The sequence below is a fragment of the Saccopteryx leptura genome, chromosome 2, assembly GCF_036850995.1.
Source record: "Saccopteryx leptura isolate mSacLep1 chromosome 2, mSacLep1_pri_phased_curated, whole genome shotgun sequence".
NCBI lineage: Eukaryota > Metazoa > Chordata > Mammalia > Chiroptera > Emballonuridae > Saccopteryx > Saccopteryx leptura.
In genome coordinates, this window is record NC_089504.1 from 9,109,535 (window position 1) to 9,133,514 (window position 23,980).

Sequence of the window (23,980 nt, forward strand, 5' to 3'; positions counted from 1 at the left end):
TTCCGGCGCTGCCTGTCCCAGATCGCTCGCACCACGCCCACCCCTGGCCGCCCATCATCAGCTGCAGCGAGCCAGGCAGGTATTGCAGTCATTCAACACTTTGGGATGATTTACAGCAGTGATAACCCCCTTACAGGCAGCATGGCACTAAAGCCAAGCACAGGTGGGGCTGGCAGCTTCTGGCTGGGGACAGGATGTCAAGACTGGCTGGTATCTACACTAGGTGTAGCCAGTTCAACTGAGGCCAGCAGCTTTCTGCCCTCTGGCTCAAGGCTCCCTGGGCCTCTCCTGGGCATCCTGGCTGGGCAGAGGGCTGCCATCTCACAACCTGCCATGTGCACACATACCAATGCCCTTGTTAACACACAATGTATCACCGATGCATGACGCACACAGACACGTGCCCAGATGGACACACACACGGACATGGATGGACGCCTGGTGCTCACTAACACCCACAGGGAGGTGCACGCCCATCTGAGTGACAGCTATGTGCACTCAGGGGAGCACTGGCTTGCAATGCAGCCTCCCCACGTTTACTGCTTCCTCCCTGGCCTCGCCCTGCTCCCCTGCAATCTGTGCAGCAGAGGGAATTTCATGCTCACCTCTGACCCTGGCACTGCCCTACTCAGAATCCTCCCGTGGCTTCCAGTGGCCCTTGGAGTCAAGGTCAGACTCCTCCGCACAGCCTTCAAGACCCCGTATGATCTGACCTCTCCCTGGACCCCACTACAGCCCACTTCCAGGAGACTGCCCAGGGTGTCCCCCCTGCCCAAAAGCTGCTTCCTTCCCCTCTTTACCTAGACAGTCCCTCTGCCATCAGCGTGGACAGCTCTTCCTCCACACCCCCTAGTCTGGGAGAGAAGTGCTGTCCCCAGGGTCCTTGAGGCCCACACTTCCTCCATCAGAGCCATTAGCAAGCTGCTGCCAGAAATGTGCCCCTCTCTCCCACAGGGACAGAGTTATGTCTGACTTGTGTCCTCAGTACTGGGACGAGGCCCACAGTAACATCACTGTACACACCAGGAAGAACTCATGCGGGGGCGGAGGTAGCCTAACTTCTATGTAAGACTGAGACCCGCACAGGGTCATGGAGGGAGGCACGTGCACAGGACCCTGGGGCGTTCAGCAGAAGGTGGCGTCTCATCATCCCCAGTGGACCAGGCTATTCCCAGCGCCCCAGCCTGGGCCGTGGGAGCAGATGCCTCCCACTGCCCACCACTGAAGGGCCAGCAGCCCACAGGGCAGGCTCTGGCCCAGACTGCCCAGATTCCAACCAGGCCTCAGGGTTGTCACCGAGAAGGGCCACCCTAGGAGTTATTGGCAGCCAGGCCTGAGTCCCAACCACCCACTTCCCAGCTGAGTGGGCTCAGAGCAGCCACTTAACCTGTCTGGGCTCCAGCCTCCTCAGCCGCGGTCTGTGAGGTGACAACCACCAAGGCCAACGCTAAACATCAACTCCCACTTCTCCGTTGGCTGGAAACCCTGCTGTGGGCTCTGAGAGGGCCCACTTCACAGGGGAGGAAGCTGAGGTTAAGTGGCAGAAAGTGATGGAACCAAGATCAGAACCCCCAGGCTCTGAAGCACACACCTTTTCCTTTGAACCTCCAAGGCGCCTGCTGTGCCATCAGCCACGCAGAGGACAGAGGACGTCAGTGGGGTCTGAGCTTGTCAGCCTCTGTGCCTTTCTTTGCCCAAGCCCTACCCTCAGCCTGGAGTGCCCTCCCTGCCACCTCTCCTCCGACTGAAATTGGTTTTTCAAAAATCCACTTGCCCCGAGCAATCTCCCCAGTCACAATAGTCCACTCCCTTTCCTTTGTGAGAGCCCTAAGGCATCTGCCTACTCCCCTGTGTGACAATGGTGTGTGGGCAGTGAGCAAGGAGATGACAAGCAGGTGTCTGGAAGGAGTGGGGGTGGGGACCAGGGAGCAGCAGGGGCTGGAGTCAGACCTGGCTGCGGTATGACCCTGGGAGGTGGTGGGGATGGGGGCTGGCCACAGGAGAGGGGAGAGGGGAGAGGGGAGAAGGGAGAGGGGAGAGGGGAGAGGGGAGAGGGGAGAGGGGAGAGGGGAGAGGGGAGAGGGGAGAGGGGAGAGAGGGGAGAAGGGGGAGAGGGGAGAGAGGAGAGGGGAGAGGGGAGAGGGGAGAGGGGAGAGGGGAGAGGGGAGAGAGGGGGGAGAGGGGAGAGGGGAGAGGGGAGAGGGGAGAGGGGAGAGGGGAGAGGGGAGAGGGGAGAGGGGAGAGGGGAGAGGGGAGAGGGGTTAGGGGAGAGGGGAGAGGGGAGAGGGGAGAAGGGAGAGGGGAGAAGGGAGAGGGGTTAGGGGAGAGGGGAGAGGGGAGACGGGAGAGGGGAGAAGGGGTTAAGTTAGGCTCTGGAGGGCCTGGAAGGTGGCGACTGGCCTTCCTGTTGTTAGAATGCTGGTGAATAACAACAATAATAATGACCACCATAACAACAACAGCTAAAAAGCAAACATTTCTTTTCCTTAATCTCTATTTTTTAGTAATGAGCTTTGTGCTAAGTGCTTCCCATCCTCCTGTTGTTAATCCTTCCCATGGCCTGGAGAGAAAAGAAGAGTTGTACCCACTTTACAGGTAGGGAGACCAGGGTTCAGAGAGGTCGAGTGACTCGTCTGAGACAGCACAGCTCACAAAAGTGGCATTAAGGAGGGCCTGGGGCCTGGCATTGTGGGAGCTGACTGACAGGGGCTGCTGCAGCAGGTAGGCAACTGGAAATCATGACGGTCCCTGAGACTAGACCTCACTCCACTCAGGGCCGCAGCGCCAGCGCCGTCTGGCTGGGTCTGGGTCTGCCCCTGGGTGGTGAACTCCCTACTGGGAGCACGGATCCTTCCAAGTCACCTGGGTGAGCTGGGTTTTCTTCCCCTCTTGCTCAAATACTCACTGAGCACCTAGCATGGGCCAGGTGCTTTCCCGGGACATCACAAGCAGGAGCTACAAAGAGGATAAGGCAGCTCAGAGGCCACCTGGTGGAGCGGTGGAGCTAAACTGTGTGACCTTGAACAGCTGCCTACGCCTTCCCGGGCCTCAGCTTCCAAATCTCTGAAATGGGAATAACAACAGATCCTGCCTCATTGATTTGTCAGAGCTTAGTGAGATAATCGAGTTCTTAACTCAGTGTCTACACAGTGTAAAAATTTTAGAAATAAAAAATAAGACTTTTCAAGCCACCGTGCTGCTACAACTGTGGGCAGAGAGAAGGGGAGGAAGACAGGTGAGCAGACCAGGACAGAGGATACCGTTGAGCACCTGTGAACTTTTCTTGCTTCCTGCCTCCCAGAAGCTACAAATCTTGCCTTCCCAGGCCCCATTCCAGTTCCCACCACGGGCAGCCTGGTCCCACACCCTGGGATTTCAGGGAGAGAGGAAGCCCCTTGGTCCAGCTGGAATCCCCAGGGCGGGCCAGGTATCTTCCCAACCTTCCTCCAGGTCCCCGCTTGCTGCCCCCACCATCCACAGACACCCACCCAACAATGCCACCTCACACCAGGCAATGCGCCTGGCCACAGGGGGCCTGCCACCTCTCATCCATTCTTTCAGCACACACACATGGAACCCCGAACCAGGCCTGCGGGTACCCTGGGCAGAGACGCTCAGACCTCCGTGTGCACAGGCCCCACTAGGGGCCTGCTAGGGATGCAGATTCATAGGCTTCACTCTCAGAGCTCAAGTCTGCCCACAGACCTAGGAATCCACGTGCTTAACAAGCACTGCAGGGCGGACCCAATACTTGGGGGGTATGACGCCAGGAAGACTTCTTAAAACTGGAGACTCATGCCAAGCTTTCAGAAGAGGACGGCTTTTCCGGAGGCAGCCAAGATGATATAAGCCAGGGGTCATATACGGCACAATCACTTATAGTAGCCTGAGAAAGAGGTAGACGTGGACAAGTGTCAGGGGTGTGTGCGGAACAGCAGGTGAGCACATGGCTGAGCACAGAGGACAGGAGGAGGTGGGGCCTGACTGAGGAAGGCTTGGAAGGCCACGCAGATAGCCAGGAGTCATTTGAAAACAAGCCTCAGTCCAACAGAGCAGGAAGAGCTCTAGTCCTGTGGGCCTGGTTCTTGTTTCAGGACCACTCAGGCCTCCATTTCAGGAGGCCAGAGACTCAGGGAACCAGGACCAGCTCCACAGTGTGCAGGGCCTCGTGCAAAATGAAAACCCAGAGTACTTTGTTCAGAAAGTATGAAACACTTCAAGAGGGCGAGAGCAGAGCATTAAAGCCAGCAGAGCCCTTCTGAGTGTTGGGCCTGTGTGACTGCACGCGTCACATGCCCGTGAAGCAGGACATGTCATGGACTCAGCCAAGTAGGTCACCCTTGCTGGGCCCAGCCCAGAGCGCTTGGGACCTGGCGGTTCCATCCCCCTAGCTGCAGACTCTGGGCCTCTCCCTTCGCCCCTCCCCTCCTCTCAGTCTGCAGAACTGCCTCCTACACTTGGCTGGAGTCTGTCCCCTCTCCAGTCCCCTACACTGCCCTCACCTCCAAAGAGGCAGTCTCCTGCCTCCCATCCCATGCACACGCTGCCAGTGTCATCTCCATAAAGTGCCTCTCCAGCCCTGTCACTCCCCTGTCCAATAACCTTCGATGGCTCCCTCCTGCCCACAGGATAGAATCCAAACCCTGTTGCATAGCTACTGTCCCCCCTCCCTTACACAGCCCCATGTCCCAGCAGCTGTCACGCAGCCCCTCCAACCAGACTCACTGTCTCAACCCACTTTTCTTGGGCCACCAATTTAACCCCTAATATTCTGGCTACCAGAGCCCCTACCTGGACTGCCCTCCCCAAACCGTTCTCAGTGCCAGCCTCCCAACTCACAGGCAGCTGCCCGGGGTAACCCAGCACACAGACTCTTGCTGTCTTATGGTACAACCAGGCCCCTGCCCATGGCCCTTCCCATGAACAAAAACAGCTCACATTTACTGACATGGCTCTTGGCAGTCTGCACTTCATTTAATCCCCACAATAGCCCTCGAAGCCGGGCTCTTCAATTATCCCCATTTTACCAAAAAGGGAACAGAGAGGCTCAGGGAGATGAAGGAACTTGCCAAGGTTCACACAACTGGAAAGGGGCTGAGCCTGGGGACCAGCCAACCCAGTCTAGCCCCAGGTGATTCCCTTACACTTTCTTTTAATACTAACTGAGCACCTAGTCCGCATCGTGCCCTGTTCCAGCAGAGGCGGGGTGCACACAGAGACTCTAGCAAGGAGACCGCCTGACACATACAACCCAAGTCAAATGCTTGCTCAGGCCCAATGCAAAGGACTATGGGAACATCAGGAACAATATCAGCAAGAACCACACACCTAACATAAAGACACTGCGTCTGCTTTCTCCTTTGAAGCTCAGCATTGCCCTAAGGCAGGTGTTCGGTCCTCAACAGACTTCTGAGGGGTACCGAGGCGCAGAGAGGTAAAGCATTTAACTTAAAGTCACACAGCCACTAAGTGGCAGAGCCTAGGTGAAACTCTGAACCCTGAGGTTCCAAAGCACTGGCATCTTTCCTCTGTCTACACGGCTAAGAATCAGGTTAAGTTCTCGGCCTCCCAAGGAATCAGCTCTGGGGGGTGGGGGGGTGTCACAAAATCAGAGAAGAGGCCAACATTTCCAGGCGCAGGGGCTGTGCTGGCCTGATTTCTGCTTAATTCTGCCCCTCCCACTCTCCATACCAGCTTCACCCGCCCGGGGAGCTCTGAGGGCAGCTTAGCCCGGACCTGGCTGAGTCACTCAGGGCCCCCAGCTAGGGTCCTGGTGATTAGCTGCCCCCACGCACCAGGCTCTTACCTAATACCCCTCCTGATCTCCTGCCATGAGCACTCACCAGGCAGAGCACATGGCTGATTCCATGAGACTCCCTGTGCTCCGGGGCAAGTTGTTTCCTCTTACCAGTTAATATTATTATTACTGTTATTACTGTTATTTTAATTTAAATCTTTGACATTCAGGGAGATGGTTCTCTGCAGCCCAAAGGGCATGTCTGTGGGCGGATGGCACCTCGGTGACTGGCCTGAACTCTCGCCATGTGGGGTGGTTGGACCAGTGGGCGGCCAGCTCCAGCCTCCCCCAGGGGTCTGCCGCTGCTCACTTATCAGGCTGACATCCCACAGGGGGGCCGCCGCCCTGCCTGCCCCTCTGGCTCCAGGCCTGCCGACTGGAACCAGACCTGGAGGGGTAGGCGGAGGGGGCACGTGGGAGGGGGCCGAGCCCTCACCACAGGCCCCTTTGCAGTTCAAAGTGACACACTCTGGCGGCTATCCCCTTCAAAGGGCAGACAGCAGCCTGCCCGAGCAAGCGGACGGACGTACCCTCAGCCTGAGCCCTGAAGGCAGGCCGGTGAAAGCCCTGCGGGGCTGGCCAAGCTCCCACCCATGGGGTGAGCACGCTGCCCTGTCCCCTGCCTAGAGCAGGAGGGCACATCCTGGTGGGCCAACTTCACCTTCCAGTGCAATCCAGGGAAAATCACTTCCCCTTTCAGAACTCAGAACGTCCCTGCTGGCATGGTGTGTTTGCAAAGCACTCAGAAAGCACGCAGGATGGTCATGCACGATGGCAGCAATGCGGATGATAAAGATGAGGACTCAGAGTCTCTATGAGAAACGCTGCCCCCAAACCAAAACACCTGAGTGTGACCCCCATCAGCTCCTCCTGGCTCTGCGACCCAGGGCAAGCCACTTAAGTTCTCTGTGCCGCAGTCCTCCATCTGTAATGTGAGGCCAGGATAGGATGATGAGACAGATCACAGACACTTCTCTCAATGCCGAAATATGCCCCCTAATGCCAGAATACTTGTTCAGCCCGAGTGCACCCCACCAAGAAGGCTTGGTCTGGCTGCTCCCCTAACCCCAGACCCCCCAAGGCTGAGGAGGGTCCAGAGAACAAGTCTTGGCACCTGCAGATGCTGGCTCCATGCTGGTGCAGCTGCCAACTGGCTATGTGACCCTGGGTGTGTGGCTTCCCCTCTCTGAGCCCCAGTTCTGTCACCTAGAAACCGGGTAAAGAATAGAGCTTTTAGAAACTCGCATCAAGATCTGTAGTGCCAAGGGCTTAGCCCCCAGCACTGACATAACATGTGCCCAGTTTGTTGCTCTCTGACGTTGTGCCACCTTGGGGAAATAACTGTACCTCTCAGGTCAAGCTTCAGTGTTGCAAAACTGAAAAGTAATAATGCCTGCCCCCCGGGCAGTGAGAGGATTCCATGAGCCAGTCCTCATCAAACCTTTACCACAGGCAGCATGCAGTGAATACTGGCCATTAATTACGAGGCATTCATTCAACAGGTAACATTGAGCTCTGGTCCCAAACACCATCAGAGAACTGAACTCAGCAAGGGGTCAGAATCTACCCTCCCAAAGAACTGCAGACAGTTTACTGACAGCATGCCTACCCTCCAATCCCAGATCCACTTATTAGCTGTGTGACCTTGGGCAACTTACTCAACTTCTCTGTGCCTTGGTTGTCTCTTCTGAAAATGAAAATAATAATGGCATGTAGGTCATGGCGCAGATAACAAATGGAAGGGCTTACAGCAGCGGCGCCTGATGACCACAAGCACTCACTAAGCATTAGCTGTGATTATTATTGTTGCTGCTGCTGTCCTGCACTCTCTGGGCTGGGCCTGCCTGTCAGCAAGCCCCCTGCAGCCAGGCCCCCTTCTGCAGCTCACAAGCTTGGGAAGTGTTAGCTCCTGCCCTGCAGAACAGAGGCTTCTGTGGGCTTCCTCCCTGCTCTGTTTCCCCAGCAGCTGGAACACTTAGAAAAAAGCTCCCAGCCTGCTGGGCTTGTCAAAGCAGGGCCAGCTTTACTAGAACCAGGTTTGGACGGTAATTTTGTGGTCATAAGAATTATTTTCTTTACATACTGCTATAGAAAGGGGAAACCCCGGCCTTTATATATATATATATATCCTAAATGAAGACACCATCAAGGGTAAATATGCTGCTGGAGTTTTTAATAAAAACATGATGGAGAAAAACATTCGAAGCTCAATAATCAGAAGCAATTTGCGTCGTGAGTAGAGATGTGTCATTCCCACTCTCCACCCCCTTGGCTGTGCTGTGCTCTGCGCGGGACAGGCTCTGGGGCTGGCGACTTTAGACCTATGGCAAAAATAATGAACAGCAGTGCGCGCAGAGATAGCCTGAAAAATATCCTGGGAAAGAAAAACATATGCCAAAGAGTGTGTTGTAAAAGTCATATTTCATGCCTGACTTTAGAGAATGTTAATAAGGATTAGAACCATACTCCAACAGAACAACTATCAGTCAAGGCAAGGTAATTAATTCTGCTTCAGATCTCTGCTTGGGAAAATGAAAGCGGTAAGTGTTTCACAGCATAGAGATTCCACCGCACCAGAACAACCCCAGAACTCCCAAAGCCATGTCCTGATCAGAGCCGAAGGAAGCCTGTCTGATGCTGGCAGCCTCTGATTTGTCGCCCTGTAGATTGTGGGGGATCTTTTCCGAATTGTAACAATATCAAACTTTTTTTTTTTTTAATTTCAGGATTGGCTAATAAATATGATTAAGATAACACGTCCCAAACCACATGTCCTCTGCTTGGCCTCCAACATGTGGAGGACAGATGTGTCTTCCGTGTACAGATGACCTAGTTGGCTGCTCCCCTGAGGTAGGGACCCTGGGAGACGGAGCCCAGAGAGGTCCCAGCGGCCCAATGCTCCCCCCAACCCCCTACCATTGCTGCAGAAAGGAAGAGCCAAGCCCAGGGTTTTGGGGAGTCAGACATTAGAAGGACAGAGGGATGGTGGGATGTGGTTCTGTGCTCACCTGGTTCTTGTGCCTCCATGTCCCAATTTAGAAGATAAATTACCCAAATCCACATGGCCCGTGCTATCCCCAAATCATTTCATCATGGAGGCTCACTAATTACCCCTCTCAGGAGCCAGGATCGAAGGACCTTCTCTCAGTGACCTCAGTCCAGGGAGAAGAAAGTAGGCCACTGCTAAAGCCAGAGTCTGGGAAGGCGTTCTAGAAAGAATTATGGAGTTGCCACACAGAAAACCCCTAACCTGGCGGTGAGCAGACTGGGGTTCCTGCACCCATTCTGCTACCACTGAGCGAGCTTTGGGGCAAGTCCTGGCTGCACCGGGGCCTCAGTTTTCTCATATCTACAAGGATGTTGAAGAGCCTTCAGCTGGGACATTCTAAAGCAATGGCTGGTGGAGTGGTGGGTGTGGCCCTACTGGGCCCTTGCTGTGGTCACTGAAGAGGGTTCTTAGGCACCATGGAGAAAGCCAGGTTCTGAGTATCAGGGCAGAGCGGCCTGGGCCTGTTGGTGTTCCACAGCCAGCAAGGCTCCAGGCCCAGGACGAAGGGGCAGCAGGCTTAGAGGCCAAGGCTGGTCTGGGCCCCACCCCCAAAGAAAGGCTCTGGATTAAGGTACAGAGAGGTCCTTCTTGGCTTTCCCTTGGCACAAGGAGTGAGGGAGTCCCTCTGAGTATGCCCAGGCCAGAACGCAGGGCTCAAGTGCGCAGGCGTGGGGTGGGGTGGGGGAGCACTCTATCACAGTGGTAGAATGAATGAACACACGAATGAATGAATGAATGTCAGGGGGGGAGGGGCTTCCCAAACACATCACAGCAGGCAGGCTGAAGGCAGGACACCTCCTGAAAAGAAAGAGGCTATTAAGGGTCCCTAGGGGAGGGCACCATGGCCAGGATGAGCATCAGTTGGATATACACGGGCCACTTGGCAGAGGTTGGGAGGGAGACCTTCCAACCACGCAGTGTGTTCAGAGGCTACTCTGGGCAGACAAGAAGGGCCATGCCCCTCCTGAGCTGGACGGGGTCAGACCTCGGTGGAGGACCTTGTCACTGGCCTCCTTTCAGCTGGGGCCAGCTGGGCACTGGCTGTCGCCTTCCTGAACCCCTGTTACTGCTCAGGCGCAGGCCGTGGCCTACCCTGTAGACCCCGGGTCTCTTCCTTGCCCAGGAGCCCAGGCTGGCGGGCAGACGCTGCGAACCCAGGGCTTGGCCGGCAGGGCTGATATGAACCATCTGCGTTGTCTTAGGCCGCTCCTCTGCCCACTGTCCCTCTGAACTCGGCTGGTTCCCGCGGGCCGTTTGATGCCTCGCAGGGTCACAGACCCCCGCACACAAATCACCGCCGCGGGGCTGGGGGTGGGGCGGAGGCGCTGAAACCTAATCCGCAAAGTTTGCTCTGCCGCAGGCCCGCTCCTTCCCTCGCTCACTCGGCTACCACCCCCTTCTCCAAACAAGGCTTATTTTTCTTGCCAAAAAAACAAAGTTGGTATCAAGTGTTTCGAGGGAGAAAGTCTCTCCCCCGCCCCCCCCCCACTCCACCCCCGGCCTTGGAGGCAGGGCCGGGGCTGTTGGCTGAGCCCGAGACTGCAGAGGGGGCTCCCAGAGAGGAGAGGACAGGCGGGAGGTGAGCTCCGGTTCCCGGTCCACAGGCTGTCCCCTTCCCAGCTCCGGTCTGTCCCTTCCCAATGCTTAATAGCAGCAGACCCCAGAGTCTCTAACCCTACCTGCCCCCCCCCATAGGGTTCCCTGCACCGAGCTCCCTGTTCCAGTGCAGCTAGAGATGGAAGCATCACTTCCTGCCGCTTCTCCCTCCCCATAAAACAGCCCTTGCCTGTCGCTTTTACGAGGTGACACCCTGCTCTCAGCCCGATACTCCCCATGCTGGAGTTTGGGCTCCAGAGGGAGGAGACTGCGTGCAGCCAGGCATCTCCAGAGGGCTCCCAGGGCACACCGCGGGCCCGGGGTGCCTGCCCTGAGCACAGCCTAAAGCCCAAGAGCTAATAAAAGGATGCCAAGGCGCTGGGTATATTCGAGGTAAATTCCTCAGAAGTACCCTCTTCAGCTCCAATGACTCTGGGGCCTTCCCTCTGAGACCCGAGAAGCCGGCCAGAGGTGGCCAGCCTGGTCCTCTGGAGGGGTGCAAAGCGGAGCCATGGGGGTGCATGGGTTTCATTTGCTGCGTGTTGGTTTTGCTTTTGGTTTTTTCAGCCGGTGCAGCGACCCAGAACCGCACGGCCGCTTCTCCGAAGTCATGGCTTCCCGCTGTGCCTGGAGGCGAACGCAGGCAGCTCAAGTCCGCGTCTGCGGTGACCTCTCTGCTGGCTGGAGTTGTCGTAGTCTAAGCAGGTAGCCCGGCTCAGGCAAGATGGCCACGTCGAGGGTCTGGGTGGCGCACCTGGCGGGCTCTGCGCAGCCTGGGCACAGCGGGAAAATCTGCAAACTACGGGACAAGGTAGCGAAGGCAGCGGTGGTGGCGAGAATAAAGGCGCCATGGCCGGCGGAGAAGCGGGTTTCCCCGCAGGGTCGAACAAAGGAATTCCCCTCAGAAGAACCGGGCTGAGCGAGCTGCAGGAATGGTCAACCCGAGACTCGCAGGAGTAGGCGCGTAGGAACATCTAGTCCCAGCGAGCCAACGAAACCCGCCCTGCAGAAGACCCCAGCCTGGCATCTCCGTGTGGTCTCTTGATTTTTGCCAACCCCGCTCTAATGGGGATCGTGGTTGTCCCCCCCACCCCCAGTGCCACCTTTCCTGGGAAGAGGAAACAGAGCAGCCGTGCTCTCCGCCAGTGGAAACAAAAACATTCCCCCAACCAATATTCTCTGTTCGTGGCACAGTTGCCCCATTTCCCAGAAGCTGACAATCGAGGCTCCTGCAAAGCAACCCCTCTTCCACCCCTGCTGCAACGCTTGGCGGGCTCCGGAGACCCCGGCGCTCCAAAAGAACAGGCCGGGGGGCGACAGGGCCCAAGCCCACCTCCTCCTGCCTTCGGAAGGGGTGGAGGGGACACGGTTGTAAGGTGCTCGCCTTCTTTTCTCTGCTTGACATGAATAAGGGGATTAGGATGGCAAGTTTCCGTCGTTCACTCCGTCGGACAAAGGGTCCCGCAGTTTGAGCGGCGCAGCCTCTGATTAAAGGACAGAGCCCTGTCACTCAGCACCATCCTAGGTACTTGTGTTCGTGACATAATCTTATTAGAAGATAAAACCGGCGAAATCCTTTTCATAATGAAAAGTTACATTTAATGGCTGGACTCGCCCCCCCACCCCGGCCCGACCCTGCTCGCCTCCCCCCCGTTGCTGTTGGATATGGCTTGCCTGTAATTGGCATTTAAAGCACCAAGTCCGGGAGAAAAACGGGGTTTAGGGTTTTTGTAATCCCCCTAAACTGTCTTTGTTCGAAATCTCCACAGATACAAGTCTGTTAAGAGTAAATATTTGTGGATTGATACAACCACATTTCCCCCCTGCAAACCAAATCTGAAAAAATTCCGCCCCCCCCTCCCCGCCGTGCTGAGGCCCGGGCGCAGGGGTGGGGGCTGGGGGCGCCCGGGCCTCTGCGCGAGAACTCGGCTTTCCGCCGCCTGACCGCCTCCAGGAGCCGAGGGACTTTGCACGTTTCTCAGGCGGGAAAAGGGTCTTAGAGTCTTTTTTCAATTTTCTGTTCCCTCGATAAACAAACCTCCCGAACTTGCTGCTTTTGGGCCTGCCCGAGGGGGTCGGCGGGAGGGCTTGGGGAGGGGCGACAGCTTTGCTCTTTTCCGAACGAAAAACGGGAATTCTCTCCACCAGCCTTGCTCTCTTCCAGCGGATGTTAAGTGGCTCCAAGGGGACTTGCTCCTTCTTGGCCGCGGGAGACCCCACTCTGCAGGGCGCCCCAAGTCCAGTCCAGGAGCGCACCCCGAGCTGCCAGGGGCCCCCCGAAACGCGAAGGAGCGCGAAGGCTGTCGCGGGGCCCCGTACTCCCGGCTCCAGCCCAGCCCGTCCCGGGATCGGGTTCCTTCATAAATCAGCTGCTGGGTGAAAGGGCTGCGCTTTAGAAAGGGCAGGACCGTGTGCGCGTATTAGAGCGCGCGGTTCCCAAATCCGGGCTAAACCCCTGGTGACACCGAAATTCATCAACGGTGCTGGCGCCCGCGGCTCGGCCGAGGAGACCAGGAGCCGGGAAGTCGATGCACCGCTCTGCCTCACTCGGGGGAGAAGAAGAACGAGGAGCAGGACCCTTCCGAGAGGTGGGCCCGGAGAAGGGCGCTGGCGGAGACCGCTGAGAGCCCCCCCCCTCCCCCGCCCACGCACAGCGACCCTGAAAGAAGTTCTCCCACCGGGAGAAGGGCAGTTATTCTAACCTTTTTTCCTTCTCTAGTCAAGGCTGGCCCTACAGGGCTTTCTGGCAGAGGAGGGCATTGACCCCTACCCTAATCCCCACCCTTAGGCAGTTATCCCCCACACCTTCCAGGCTGGGCGCTCTAGGGACAATCCCAACTGTCCAGTGCTGGGGAAATTGAGCTTTCAGGAAGTTCAGGGCAGGAGGATTTAGGGATGTCACCACCTTTGGGAATTAGACCCCCCAGGGGAAAAAGCTGTTACAGAATTAACTCTGAGCCTGGGGGAAGTGACCTAAGTCCTTCATCCTCGGTTTCCTCACCTATACACCTAGAGCAGTGAAGGTCAATACACATCGCAGACACTGTCGCAGACACTGAAGGAAGGCCAGTTCCTTTTCCTTCTAGATGCACTACTGTGACCTGCCCCTCTGCTGGCCATGTTCAAGAATCTGTTGAGAGAAAAACGAGACCTACATGCCTCAGTCGTACTGGGCCTCTGCTGCCTGCCTGCTCCCAGGGACTGATCTCTGGAGGCACCTTTGGCCCATTCCCTTTCCAAGGGAACATTTCAAAGCGCAGGCCCCAGACCTGGCTGAGGAGCAGAAGGGCGGGCCAGGCCCCCCTGGGAGGCCTGATTTGGAGGCTGCATTCTCTGGGCCTCCCACGTGGGGCGGACAATGCATCCCTGCCAGGCAGGGCTCTGGGCTCACTTCCCTGGCAGGCAGGCAGGAAGGAAACATACGTTGACTGGATGCCCAATGCAGGCTGGCACCTTTCCGTTTGTTTCACTCGCTCCTCACAGACTGATTCACTTTTATCCTGCGAGATGGAAACTGTCACCCCTATTTCACAGGGGAGAAAACGGAGGCTCAAGAGCCATCAGCCCTTTCTTCGGGGCCCTGGGCCTGTGTCACTGGGAGCCTGTGTCACTGGGAGCCTGTGTCACTGGGAGCCAGTGCTGTTCTCCATCCCTGATGTCATTGCAGTCCTGCTCATTCCTTTGAGAAAATGTGCCCGCGGAGGGGGGACCTCCATTTGGAGGAGGGGGCCCCAGAGCACCTTGTCCTCTCCACCTCCACAGGCTTCAGCAGCCCCAGGCCTGGGCGGGCTCCCACACCCCTGCAGCCCAGTAACTATGGCAGTTCAGGAGTCACATGACAGCAGCCACCGAGTCCCCGAGGAAAGCGGGAGGCAGGGGCAGGGGCACAGCGGTCACACCCAGCTCCAGCCTGTCTTGCTCGGCGCTGCTCCTCCTCTCCCATCACTGCTGCCGCAGCACCGGCGCGGCTGGCGGTCCTGTGTCCCTGCCGCCCACTCGGCCTTCTGCAGCTAGACAGCAGCAGCTCACCAGGCTCCTCCCTCCCGCCAGCCCCGATGGGCACCTCTGTCGCTCTGGGAAGCCCCGAGAACCCTCCCGGACTGGCAACCACCTCTCAGTTCCCAGGGAAACCTCTTCCAGTGCCGGCCAGGAAGCAAACATCTTTGTTTCTTCTGGAACCAGACTCCAGGAACCGGGTTTTTCCTGCAGCAACACTTACCCCAGTTCACCGAGTGCAGGGCCAGCCAGGTGCTCTGCCATCAGCCAGCACTCTGGGTCCCGGCCTGTCAAGCCAGGCTCCCGATTGAGACAAAGCCCCCTCTCCCCCCTGGCCAATGTACTCACACATCCTCCCGACCCCTACACTCCCCCTGACCCCCTTCAGGGCCCCAGGGGCCACCGGGCAGGTCCAGCGGCTGCCAGTCAAGAGGCTGAACAGAAATGGATAGAATATTGCCCGGGGAATAACAAAGGAAGGGCCCACGCAGAAATTTATTTGTACTGATCAGGAGAAGCAAAGGCACAGGGCCGCGAGGAAGTGCTGTCAGCCAGGTCTGAAACCCAAGAAAGTTGCCATTCTGAGCACAGTGGCCCCTTGTACCCCACCACTCCACCACGCAGCAGTAGTTAAAGCAAACAACAGGCCCTTCACTGCCCCGTCAGTTACACCTTCCCCCCAAAATTACACAAACTTTGAAAGATTTTTCGGAGAGAAGATGGATGCTTCAGGAGACTTGAGGTCAAGGCTAGGCTGTTTAAAGTATATTATTAACAAATAAACATTTACTGCAAAAAGGAAAAAAAAAGAGAAAAACCCTATAGGCCACCGGGGAACCAAATCGTGTTGCTTTTGGCTTCAAATGACAGGAGACATTTATGACATGAATGGAGAACACCAGCCGGTCGATGAAATGGCAAACGTCTGCCACTTTGCTTCCTCTGCCTTGTGAATCAACGTTTTCAAATATGGTTTTCAGCCTGGCCCTCCCCTCCCCACCACCTCTTCCCCACTTCTGACTGCAGTGGCAATACAGCCATGTAATTTTGGTTTTGCTCTTTGCTGCCATCAGCACAGAATCTAGAGGTTGGAGAGGGCTGGGTCAGCCAGACAGCCAAGGGCCTAGGGACCTCCTGCACCCCAGCTGAATGACAGCTCGCCCAGGCCCTGGGATGAGCAGGCCATTCCTCTCCTCCTCCCCCCCCCCCGAAGCTGAGGCCTGACTGTGGTGTCCAACAAATTGGAAGTTATAACTCATGTCGTTGAGAGCATCCTCCATTCCTCAGCCTAACTAATGCCAAAGTAGGACTGATTTTTTTTTCTTTTTTCTTTTTTAAAAACCCCACAGCCACAGGACAGAGGAAGGTCTCTAGGCGGAGGCACTGCCAGCCCATCAGGAACCAGAAAGCCTTTCTCCGCCAGTCCCTCGGCTGGAGGGCCCTTCTGACCACCTGGGCTGGTTTCTCACCATTCAAACCTCGTCTTTCTGAGAAACATAGATCCTCGGATCTCCTTCCCATACACTCCCTCTTCTGAATCCTCCCTCAGCCTCAGAGATGTTGGTTGAGCTTTATTTTCAGTCACTTCAATCACAAAAACAATAAGCATGAGCAGTTTTTCAAATATGAAATTATAATATTGAGTATGCTTCTCCAAACTAGACCCTGCAGATTCCCACTGTTCCCCAGTGGAAAGGTCCCTGCTCTGGTCCAACATCCACCGCTCCCAAGAAGAAACAGGGCCACGCCACAGCCAGCCCGACCCCACGGTCTGCCCTTCCTGATAATGCACAGTTGGCATCTGTTCTCACCCCAACAATGAGAAGTTTTCCTGCCTCTCTGGAGGTGCGAGAGAGGATACCGGATCCCTTGGAATAGAGAACACTTAGTACTGAAGCCCCACCAGCTGCCCTGTGTAATCCTCACAACTCCCTAGGAAATGACATCATCACCCCCAGTTTGCTGATGGAGAACCCAGGGCTCAGAGACGGGCAGCCACCTGGCTAAGATCACACAGCTGCTGAGTGCTGGGGCTGGGAGGTGAACCCAGGTCTGCCTCACAGTCCAAAGTTCTTTTCATCACCGAGGAAGGCAGGGTCCTCAGTGTCCCAGGCAAAGGGAATGGTTTTCCCAGGGGTGCCCCCTATCTTCCTGCATAGAGAGGCTCATGGCAAGCCTCGAATTCCAGCTGCACCTCTCTGACATGGAACCCATGGCCAGTTTGCTGTGTGTCCTCGAAGACAAGGCATTCCTTGCCACGCTGATGGTGATAACAGTAAAACAATAATTTCTAGGCAACAAGATGCCAGGTCCTCTGAGGCCCATTATTTCAAATCCTTGTAAGAACACTTCCCTCCAGGTAGACATGTCCCCATATTACAGAAGAGACTCAGGTAGGTGTCAGGGCTGTGGGGTCCTAGCCTGGCTCCAGTGGCCAGGGAGGGAGGGAGAAGAGCTGAGGGTCACCAATCAGACCCCAGAGGAGATCCTCACAGCCTGCTTCCCCCTCTCAAGAAAAAAGCCAGCAAACAAATTAGGCTACACGAGCCCAGAGCCTGGGGAATACAGGGTGAGCCCGGAGTCAGCTGTGAATAATGCCTCCGTTCAGCAGCAGACGACTGCAGCCTCAGGAAGGCCTCTGCTTACTCTTCCGCCTGCAGCCAACTGCTGGGGTTAAATGGAGAGGTGCCCTCCCAGGGGCGAGGGGGTCCCCAGGCCTGGGCTGGCAGAGTGAGTCTCTCCGCCCTTAGATCCCCAAGGAGAGCACTGCCGAGGCCTTCCTATAAGGGCAGAGTGCGGGCCCTTCCTTCCAAGGAGGCCCATTTCCAGGACAGGCCCTGACCCCAGCCTGGGGCAGGGATTTCTGCGGATGAGTCCGATGGGAACTATGCCAGCTGGGGCACCCCCGGCGGAGGTGGTCCTGCCGGTCACTGGCACCCTGTAGTAAGGCCTATGGGAGGCCTCCCAAGCTAGGAGATGCCGCCAGACCTGAGCGGGCCCTACGTTGCTCTTCCCTGCACCACACCCGGCCCTGCTGCCGCCGGTGCTCCGAGGGGAGGTGAGCCTCCCAGGAAGGCCTTTCCCGGTGTAAACACTTCCAAGGAAAGGAATGTGCTGGGAAGAGCGGGCTGGGCCAGCGAGCTTCATGCAGCCAGCTGGGGTAAATTAAAAAAAAAAAAAAAATCTCCCCGGGACTCAGACGGCTTTTTGTGAAACGCCATCAAAGCCACGCTGCCCCCCTCCTGCCGAGGTGGGTGCATCCTACCTGGGCAGGCGAGCTCCCGGGGCCGCTCGCAGGCTCGGCGGCGGAGAGGAGGGCGCCCGCCGCGGCCGCGAGGGGTGCGCGCCGGCGGGGCCCCGCGTCCCTGCGCAGGCAGGCTCCCGCTCGCGCGCCGACGAGTCCCGGGTCCCCAGACCTGGGAGCTGTCTTACAAGCGATCCGACTCCATTTTGTGACAGATTTTTGGACTCTCCCGCCAACCCTCCCCCCTTCCGGAGCCTCCTCCAGGAATTCGCCACCTCCTCAGGATAGAAACCCTTTCCAAGGCAGCGACAGACGACGGCAAGAAAAGAGTTACATAATTCTATTTGGCCAGGCCGCCAAGAAAAAAAAAATGGGGGGAGGTATGTTGTCATTTTTTTTCCATGGGTTCTCGGGTGGAGGAAGGAGAGGGGCGCTCGGGATTTGGCGTTTGGAGGCCACGTCTCCTCCCGGTTTCTAGCCGGGGTTTCTGCCCGAAGAGCTCGCGCTGCTGAGGGGCCAGAGCCTCGAGCACAGGAGAACAATCCGATGCTTTGGGGGTTGGTTTTTTTAGATGGAGGCCCCAAAAAACACGTAGGAGAAAAAGACTTTCGAGTTCCGTGTGACACTGCCACATGCCTGGTGCCGGCTCTTTTCACCGGTGCAAGGCGTGCCGAGGTCTTTTTTAAAATTTTATTTTATCAAATGCTATTAAAAGTTGGGCTGAATGTCAATTAATTACCCCTGTGGTGCGTAAAACAATGCTGCGCTTCTAGGTGTCCAGGATCTTCGAAAAACAGTTGGAGGAAGAGAGCTTAAGAAAAATAGCCACCTCTTTCTAAGAACCGAGCCCCCCGCCCCGGGAGGACACGTTTCTCAAAGTTAGGGTGGGGGTGGGGGGGCTGTTAATTTCCCAGTACGGCTGACTACTGACAAGACAGAATCGAGAAGGCACGCTGCCGTGCCCGCTTGCCTGGATTCTCCTCTGAAGGCATTTACGCACAGATGCAATATATATGCCTCTGCAATCCTCAAAGAAAAAAAAATAAATCGCGAAATATATTTTTTATTGTGCAAAGAACACTGCTTTCCCAGTGAGCCCCTGCTTGCGTGGCGGGCTGGCTCCCCTGAGAGGCTGAAGTGAGACCCGCGGGGAATCTGTCCCCAGGATGGTCTTGGCAACCCTTCTTCAGCCTCCGACCAGCCGCCCAGTGCGGATCCCTAACTGGTGTTACTGGAAGAGAGAGAGGGAGCCAGGGAGGAGGGGCACCAGCGGGCTGCGAGGGATGCCCGCCAGGGAGGAGGGGCACCAGCGGGCTGCGAGGGATGCCCGCCGCAGGCTGCCCTGCAGGACCCGGGCTCAGGGCCGGGATTCGCCCGGTTCCACAACTCCCTCACAAACGGTCCCTTTATCGCTGAAGAAAAAGCTCGTAGGTCGCCCTTCTTTTCTTTTTAAAACAAATATACTTTGAACAAAGCCATTCCAAATGTTTAATTGTTGTGTAAAATGAGGGGGTTGGTCACTCAGCTCTAAGGGGCAATATCCAGTTCAGACTTTGCAACTTTACAGTTAGTTCTGGGCCCTGAAGAACCAGGGCTGTCCTCTCCTTGTTTTAAAATGAAGGGGTGAGGAGGGGGGCTAGAACGAGCGGATTTGTACAAGAGGTTGGAAAGAACCGTTTCAATACGTGAAAAAAAAAATTCAAAAACTTGCACAAATGACTTGGAGGCCCACTTCCAGTGGCCCGAGCTTCCTGTCCCCACGTGTTGAGTCGTCCAGGCCGGCGGCTGAGCTGAGTGGGAAGTGGCACTGCCAGAGCCCAGGCGGGCAGAGCAAGTGAGGCTGCAGGCCGGCAGGACGTGGGTGGGCTGGAGGCTGGTGAGCCCGGCGAGGGGCTGCTGCTCCCCAGGCCGGCCCAAAGCCACCGACCACATTTACCCCAAACCACTCTCCCCATTTCATTTGCGCTGCCCTCTGCCTGCCTGTGGCTGAGCTGACTGGCGGCTTCACCTTCTCCTGGAACTCGAATCCCATCAGTCCAGGGCGCAGCGCAAAAGTGGTCACCGGCAGGGTCCTCTGATCGGAGGGCGCTCCAGATAGACGGGGAGGCCTCAGCTAGGCTCTAGGGCCAGTAAAAGAGCCGACTCTCTAGAACCTGGCCTCAGCTCCTGCCCGCAGAGCCCCCAGCAGGCAAAAAGAGCAAAAGAGCGTGGCACAAAACCCAGCTCCTGCGAGGCCCCCAGACCAGGGAGCACAGCCAGATTACACCCTGGTGTGGGTCTCAGCCAGAGCCTTTCAGAATAGAGCCCAATGCCCTCTGGAGGGTTCTGGCCTCAGCCAAGCAGCTGGAAGGGCACGCCAGCTGCTCCAATTTTCATCAGGGCCTGGATTTAGAGACAGTCCCTGGCAGAACAGGTAGGCTGCACGGACCAGCAGACACCGAGACCAGGCTTTTCTTAGGGGGACACAGTCCCCGCTGAGCCGCAAGCCTCCTGAGCAGCCTGCCCGTCCTGCAGCCCCATCTGAAGAGTTTGCCAGGCCTCACTGGAAAGTTGTTGCAGGAACCCCCGTGCCTCCTCGATACAGCCCTGGGGATCCCCACACCCCTCTTTCGGCTGTTGTACCGCTCTGCCTCCCTCTCAAACATACTGTCAGGCGCAAAACTCAGATGAAGATCTGTCGCAAGCCCCTTGCCAGACAAACCCACAGCCTCAGCTATAAACAAAAGTCAGCAGGTAGAGCTCAACCCACAGCCTCTGGCTTCAGCCCTGAGGCTGGATCTGTATCAGGGCAGAGGAGGCCACCCTCCCCAACACGCAGATATTGCAGAAAAGACAGCCGCTGGAGAACCCCGATTGGGTCAGTGCCCTGCCCCCATGGGGATCCCCAGAGTGTGGTTTGCCACATCTTGAGGTACTCTTCCTAGACAGTTTCTCAAAGCCAACAAAAATTATAAATGCAGAATTCCCGCATGGAACGGTTTGGGTAGGATGGACATCCTTTTCTCTCCATCAGGGACTAAAACACAGCAGGGCGCCTGGCAGGAAGGCGGTATGGGGCGCTGCTCAGACAATTCAGCACCCTTGTACTCCACCTCCTTGCTCCAGGAATCCCAAACCCCACAAACCCTGCCTTTGGGCTGGAGAAGCACACCACCTGGGCCTGGTCTCCTAAAGCATTACTTTCGTTTGGAAATCAATTTTTGGTCCTCAATTCAGGCCTCCCAGCACCGTGGCATCTATCTCTCAGTCGGCCCAGGGCTTGTCCTGCACCCCAACTCAGCGGCCCAGCGCAGGTTTCACGGACAAAGGACAGCAACTAGGTGGTGTCCGAGGCTCCTGGCCACCCCGCCAGTGTCGGCAGGGCTGGGATAGTTCGCCCAGAGACGCGCAGCCCGCGGAGCCCTGGGGCTGGCGGGCCCAGCGGCGCACAGAGCCGGCGGCAGGGAGGACGCGGGCCCGGCCTGGCAGGGGGGCAACCAGGCCGGAGTGCCGGGCGGCGGCGGGGAAGGAGGAGGACGAGAGGCGCTTACTGTTGGTAGTCTTGTTTGCAGTACAGTTTCCGATCCCGGAAGTAGCAGCTGGTGGTGAGGGCTTGCTGACACGCCGCGCACTGCAAACACTCCTCGTGCCAGGACGACTCGTTGACTCGCATCAGGAAGCGGTCGGAGATGGGCCGCTGGCAGCCCTCGCAGACGGCGGGATGCGGGCAGTCGGAGCCTGCAGCGCACAGGGCGAGAGCCGGGCTGTCAGCGCCCACCAGCCCGGCCCCGGCGTCCCAGCCGCTCGGTCCCCGCAGCCCTGGCTCCAAGGTCGAGGGCAGCCCGGGAGCGCTGCCCGCCGCCTGCGCTCCCCCGGCCGCCGCGCCAAGGGCCGGGCAGCGTCAGCTAGTTCATCCTAGTCCACGGGCTCCAGCGCGGAGAGGCCGCGGGCCTCGAGCCCTGGCTCGGCGCTGCGCTCTGCCCTTCTCCGGAGATCCAGCGCTTGGTATTAAAACGTATGGAAACGAGCACAGCGCGGGGTAGCCGGCTAGGACAGAGACAGGCGAGGGGAGGCTGGGGCGCTCGCTGGCTGACACGCCCCACAGTGGCATTCGTGGTCTTCTGTTCCCAATCTCACCAAAATCTGTGATTTGGGTGACTCAGGGAACATTTTTTTTTAAGAAGTGCCCCCTCCCCGAGTGACCTGGTACTACGCCCAAGCTTGCCAAGGTGACGAGCTGGGCCCTCTCCATCACCCCCCACCCCGCCTCCTACCTCCTGCCCAGAGTGCATCTTTAGGTCCGAGGCCAGATGAAGATGGGGGTGGGGGTGAGGCCGGAGCTACCCTGTCCTCCCTCCTCCTAGTGATGTCCCTGCTGCCTGCCTCTGTCCCCGCAGGATACCTGTCTAGCTGTTGCCCCTCTGGTGAGCACTCCAGGAGTTGTCTGTGCTCCCCACCCCCCTATGTCCTGCAAACAATTTCCTTTATCAGCTGGCCTAGACGACCGCTTCCACCTCGGGACAAGGCCCCTGTTCCCCGCCCATGACCACGCGGGCATTCCGACCCCGCACTCACCCAGCAGCACCCCTAGAGTGGCGGGCCCGGGTCGCAGGGCGTGCTCCTCCATCTTAATGCCGTCCAGCATCTTGGCGCAGTCCGTCTGCCCGCGGGGGAAGCACCTCTCCAGCGACTCGGGACCTGTTGCTATATCCATGGGACGCGGGGCGCGCTGCGGGCCCCGCCGGCCAGGGTGTTCGCCCGCCCGCCTGCCCGCTCGCCGCGGCCGCCGCGGCCCCGGAGCCGGGGAGGCGCGGCTCCCGCGGGGTTGGGGCTCCGGCTGGGGCCGCCGGTTGCCCACAGCGAGCGTGCAGCGGCGACGCGCTGGCCCCGGGCCCCGGCGTCGTGCTGGCGGGCCGGGGCGGCTGCAGCCCGCGCCGCGCTCTCCCGGGCACTCGCAGCCACGCGCGCCGGCTTCTCTGTCACCTGCTTGTCAGCCCCGGAGCCGGGCTGCGGCGGCGGCGGCAGACGAAGCCGCGGGGAGGAGACCGCGGCGGCGGCGGCAGCGGCGGCGGCGGCGGCGGCGGGCGGGGGAAGGGGCGGGGGTGCAGGGGCGGCCCCGCCGGCTGGGGGGGGGCGGGCGGCGCAGCGGGGTCCCGGGCGGGGCGCAGCGGGCCGCGGGGCTCCCGGCGCGCTCCCCGCACTACTCCAGTGCCATGGTGCGCCTGAGGAGCCGCTTGGTTTAGAGCTGGGGCTGGCGGCGGAGGGATACTCCGGCCGGGAGCCGCCTCACCCCTCCTCAAACTTCCTGACATTTGAACTCATTGGAGCGCCTCGTATCCCTGCGCCGGGATGAGCCGGCGGCTCAACGTCAAATAGTGCCGCCGCCGCCCCCCCACCCTTCGGGAGGGCTCCCCGCGCCCCCAGCTTGCGCCCTGCGCGGCGCCGGGCCCTAGCCATCGGCTCGGGAGTCCCGGCCAGGTCGAACGCCCCGCTGGCCCCTCTCAGAAGTTTGGGTCACCCTCCAAACAAATCCTTGTGCCCCACCCCCTTGAAAAATTGATCTGGGAGTTGGGGAATGAAAGCTTTCTTTTTTCTTTCTTGCCTGTTTTATTATTAATATTTTGTAAAGCTTCAGCGCTAAGAGGAGTGGCCCTGAACAAGGCCAGACCGCGCGGACGGCGGGGAGCGCAGCGGCTCCACCAGGGGACGGCGCCGGCCGGGAGTGGCCGCCCGGGGACCCCGACTGTCGGCCGAGGTAGGTCGCACCGGGATGACTTGGCGTCCCCGGGCGGCGGCGCCTTCCCGGGGCCGGTGTGGTCCGCAGAGAGGGCTGGCTGCCGGGATTGAGGGACGGGGACCAGCAGGAGGGAAGGGCTGCTGGCCCAGGACTCGCCCACAGGGCCTTGGCCCAGGGCGAGGGGCTGGGCCCCGGATTTGGGGTGAGGAGTCTGGGAAGGCTTCAGACGTGACCGAGTTTGGGAGGAGGAGTGAGTGAAGATTGTGGAGGGGCCCCAGGATCAAGAGTGGAGACCCTGGGCAGACGAGAAAGGTGAGGCCGGGGTTCAGGCGACGGAAAGTTTAGAGGACGATCAGGTCTGGAAAAGGGGGGTCCCCGGAGAGGGCTGGGGGCAGTGGAAAGGACCTGGCCTCGCAGGTTTGGAGTGAGGGACACGGTAGAGGGTGGTGGCCCCAGGTCGGGGACTGAAGGTCCGGGACGAGGTGTATCCCGCCGCCCAAAGGCAACCGGAGAGCGCAGGGATAGGCGACCTGTGGTAGTGGGGGGACCTGGCCAGGGGTCCACAGGCCGCGCCCGGCAGGG

At 58.3% G+C, this 23,980-nt stretch overlaps 1 protein-coding gene across 2 annotated transcripts in view; it reads right to left on the reverse strand.

The window, feature by feature from the left end:
• LMX1B (LIM homeobox transcription factor 1 beta) overlaps positions 1-22,597 on the reverse strand; it is a 79,584-nt gene extending 56,987 nt beyond the window's left edge. For both annotated transcript variants that reach the window (XM_066367142.1, XM_066367141.1), the window contains exons 1-2: positions 22,237-22,597; positions 21,213-21,399 (exon numbers count right to left, since the gene is read on the reverse strand). In XM_066367142.1, the coding sequence (XP_066223239.1) occupies positions 21,213-21,399; positions 22,237-22,375 (326 nt within the window). In that variant the 5' untranslated portion in view covers positions 22,376-22,597. The remainder of the gene's footprint in view (positions 1-21,212; positions 21,400-22,236) is intronic.
• Positions 22,598-23,980: the final 1,383 nt, after the last annotated feature.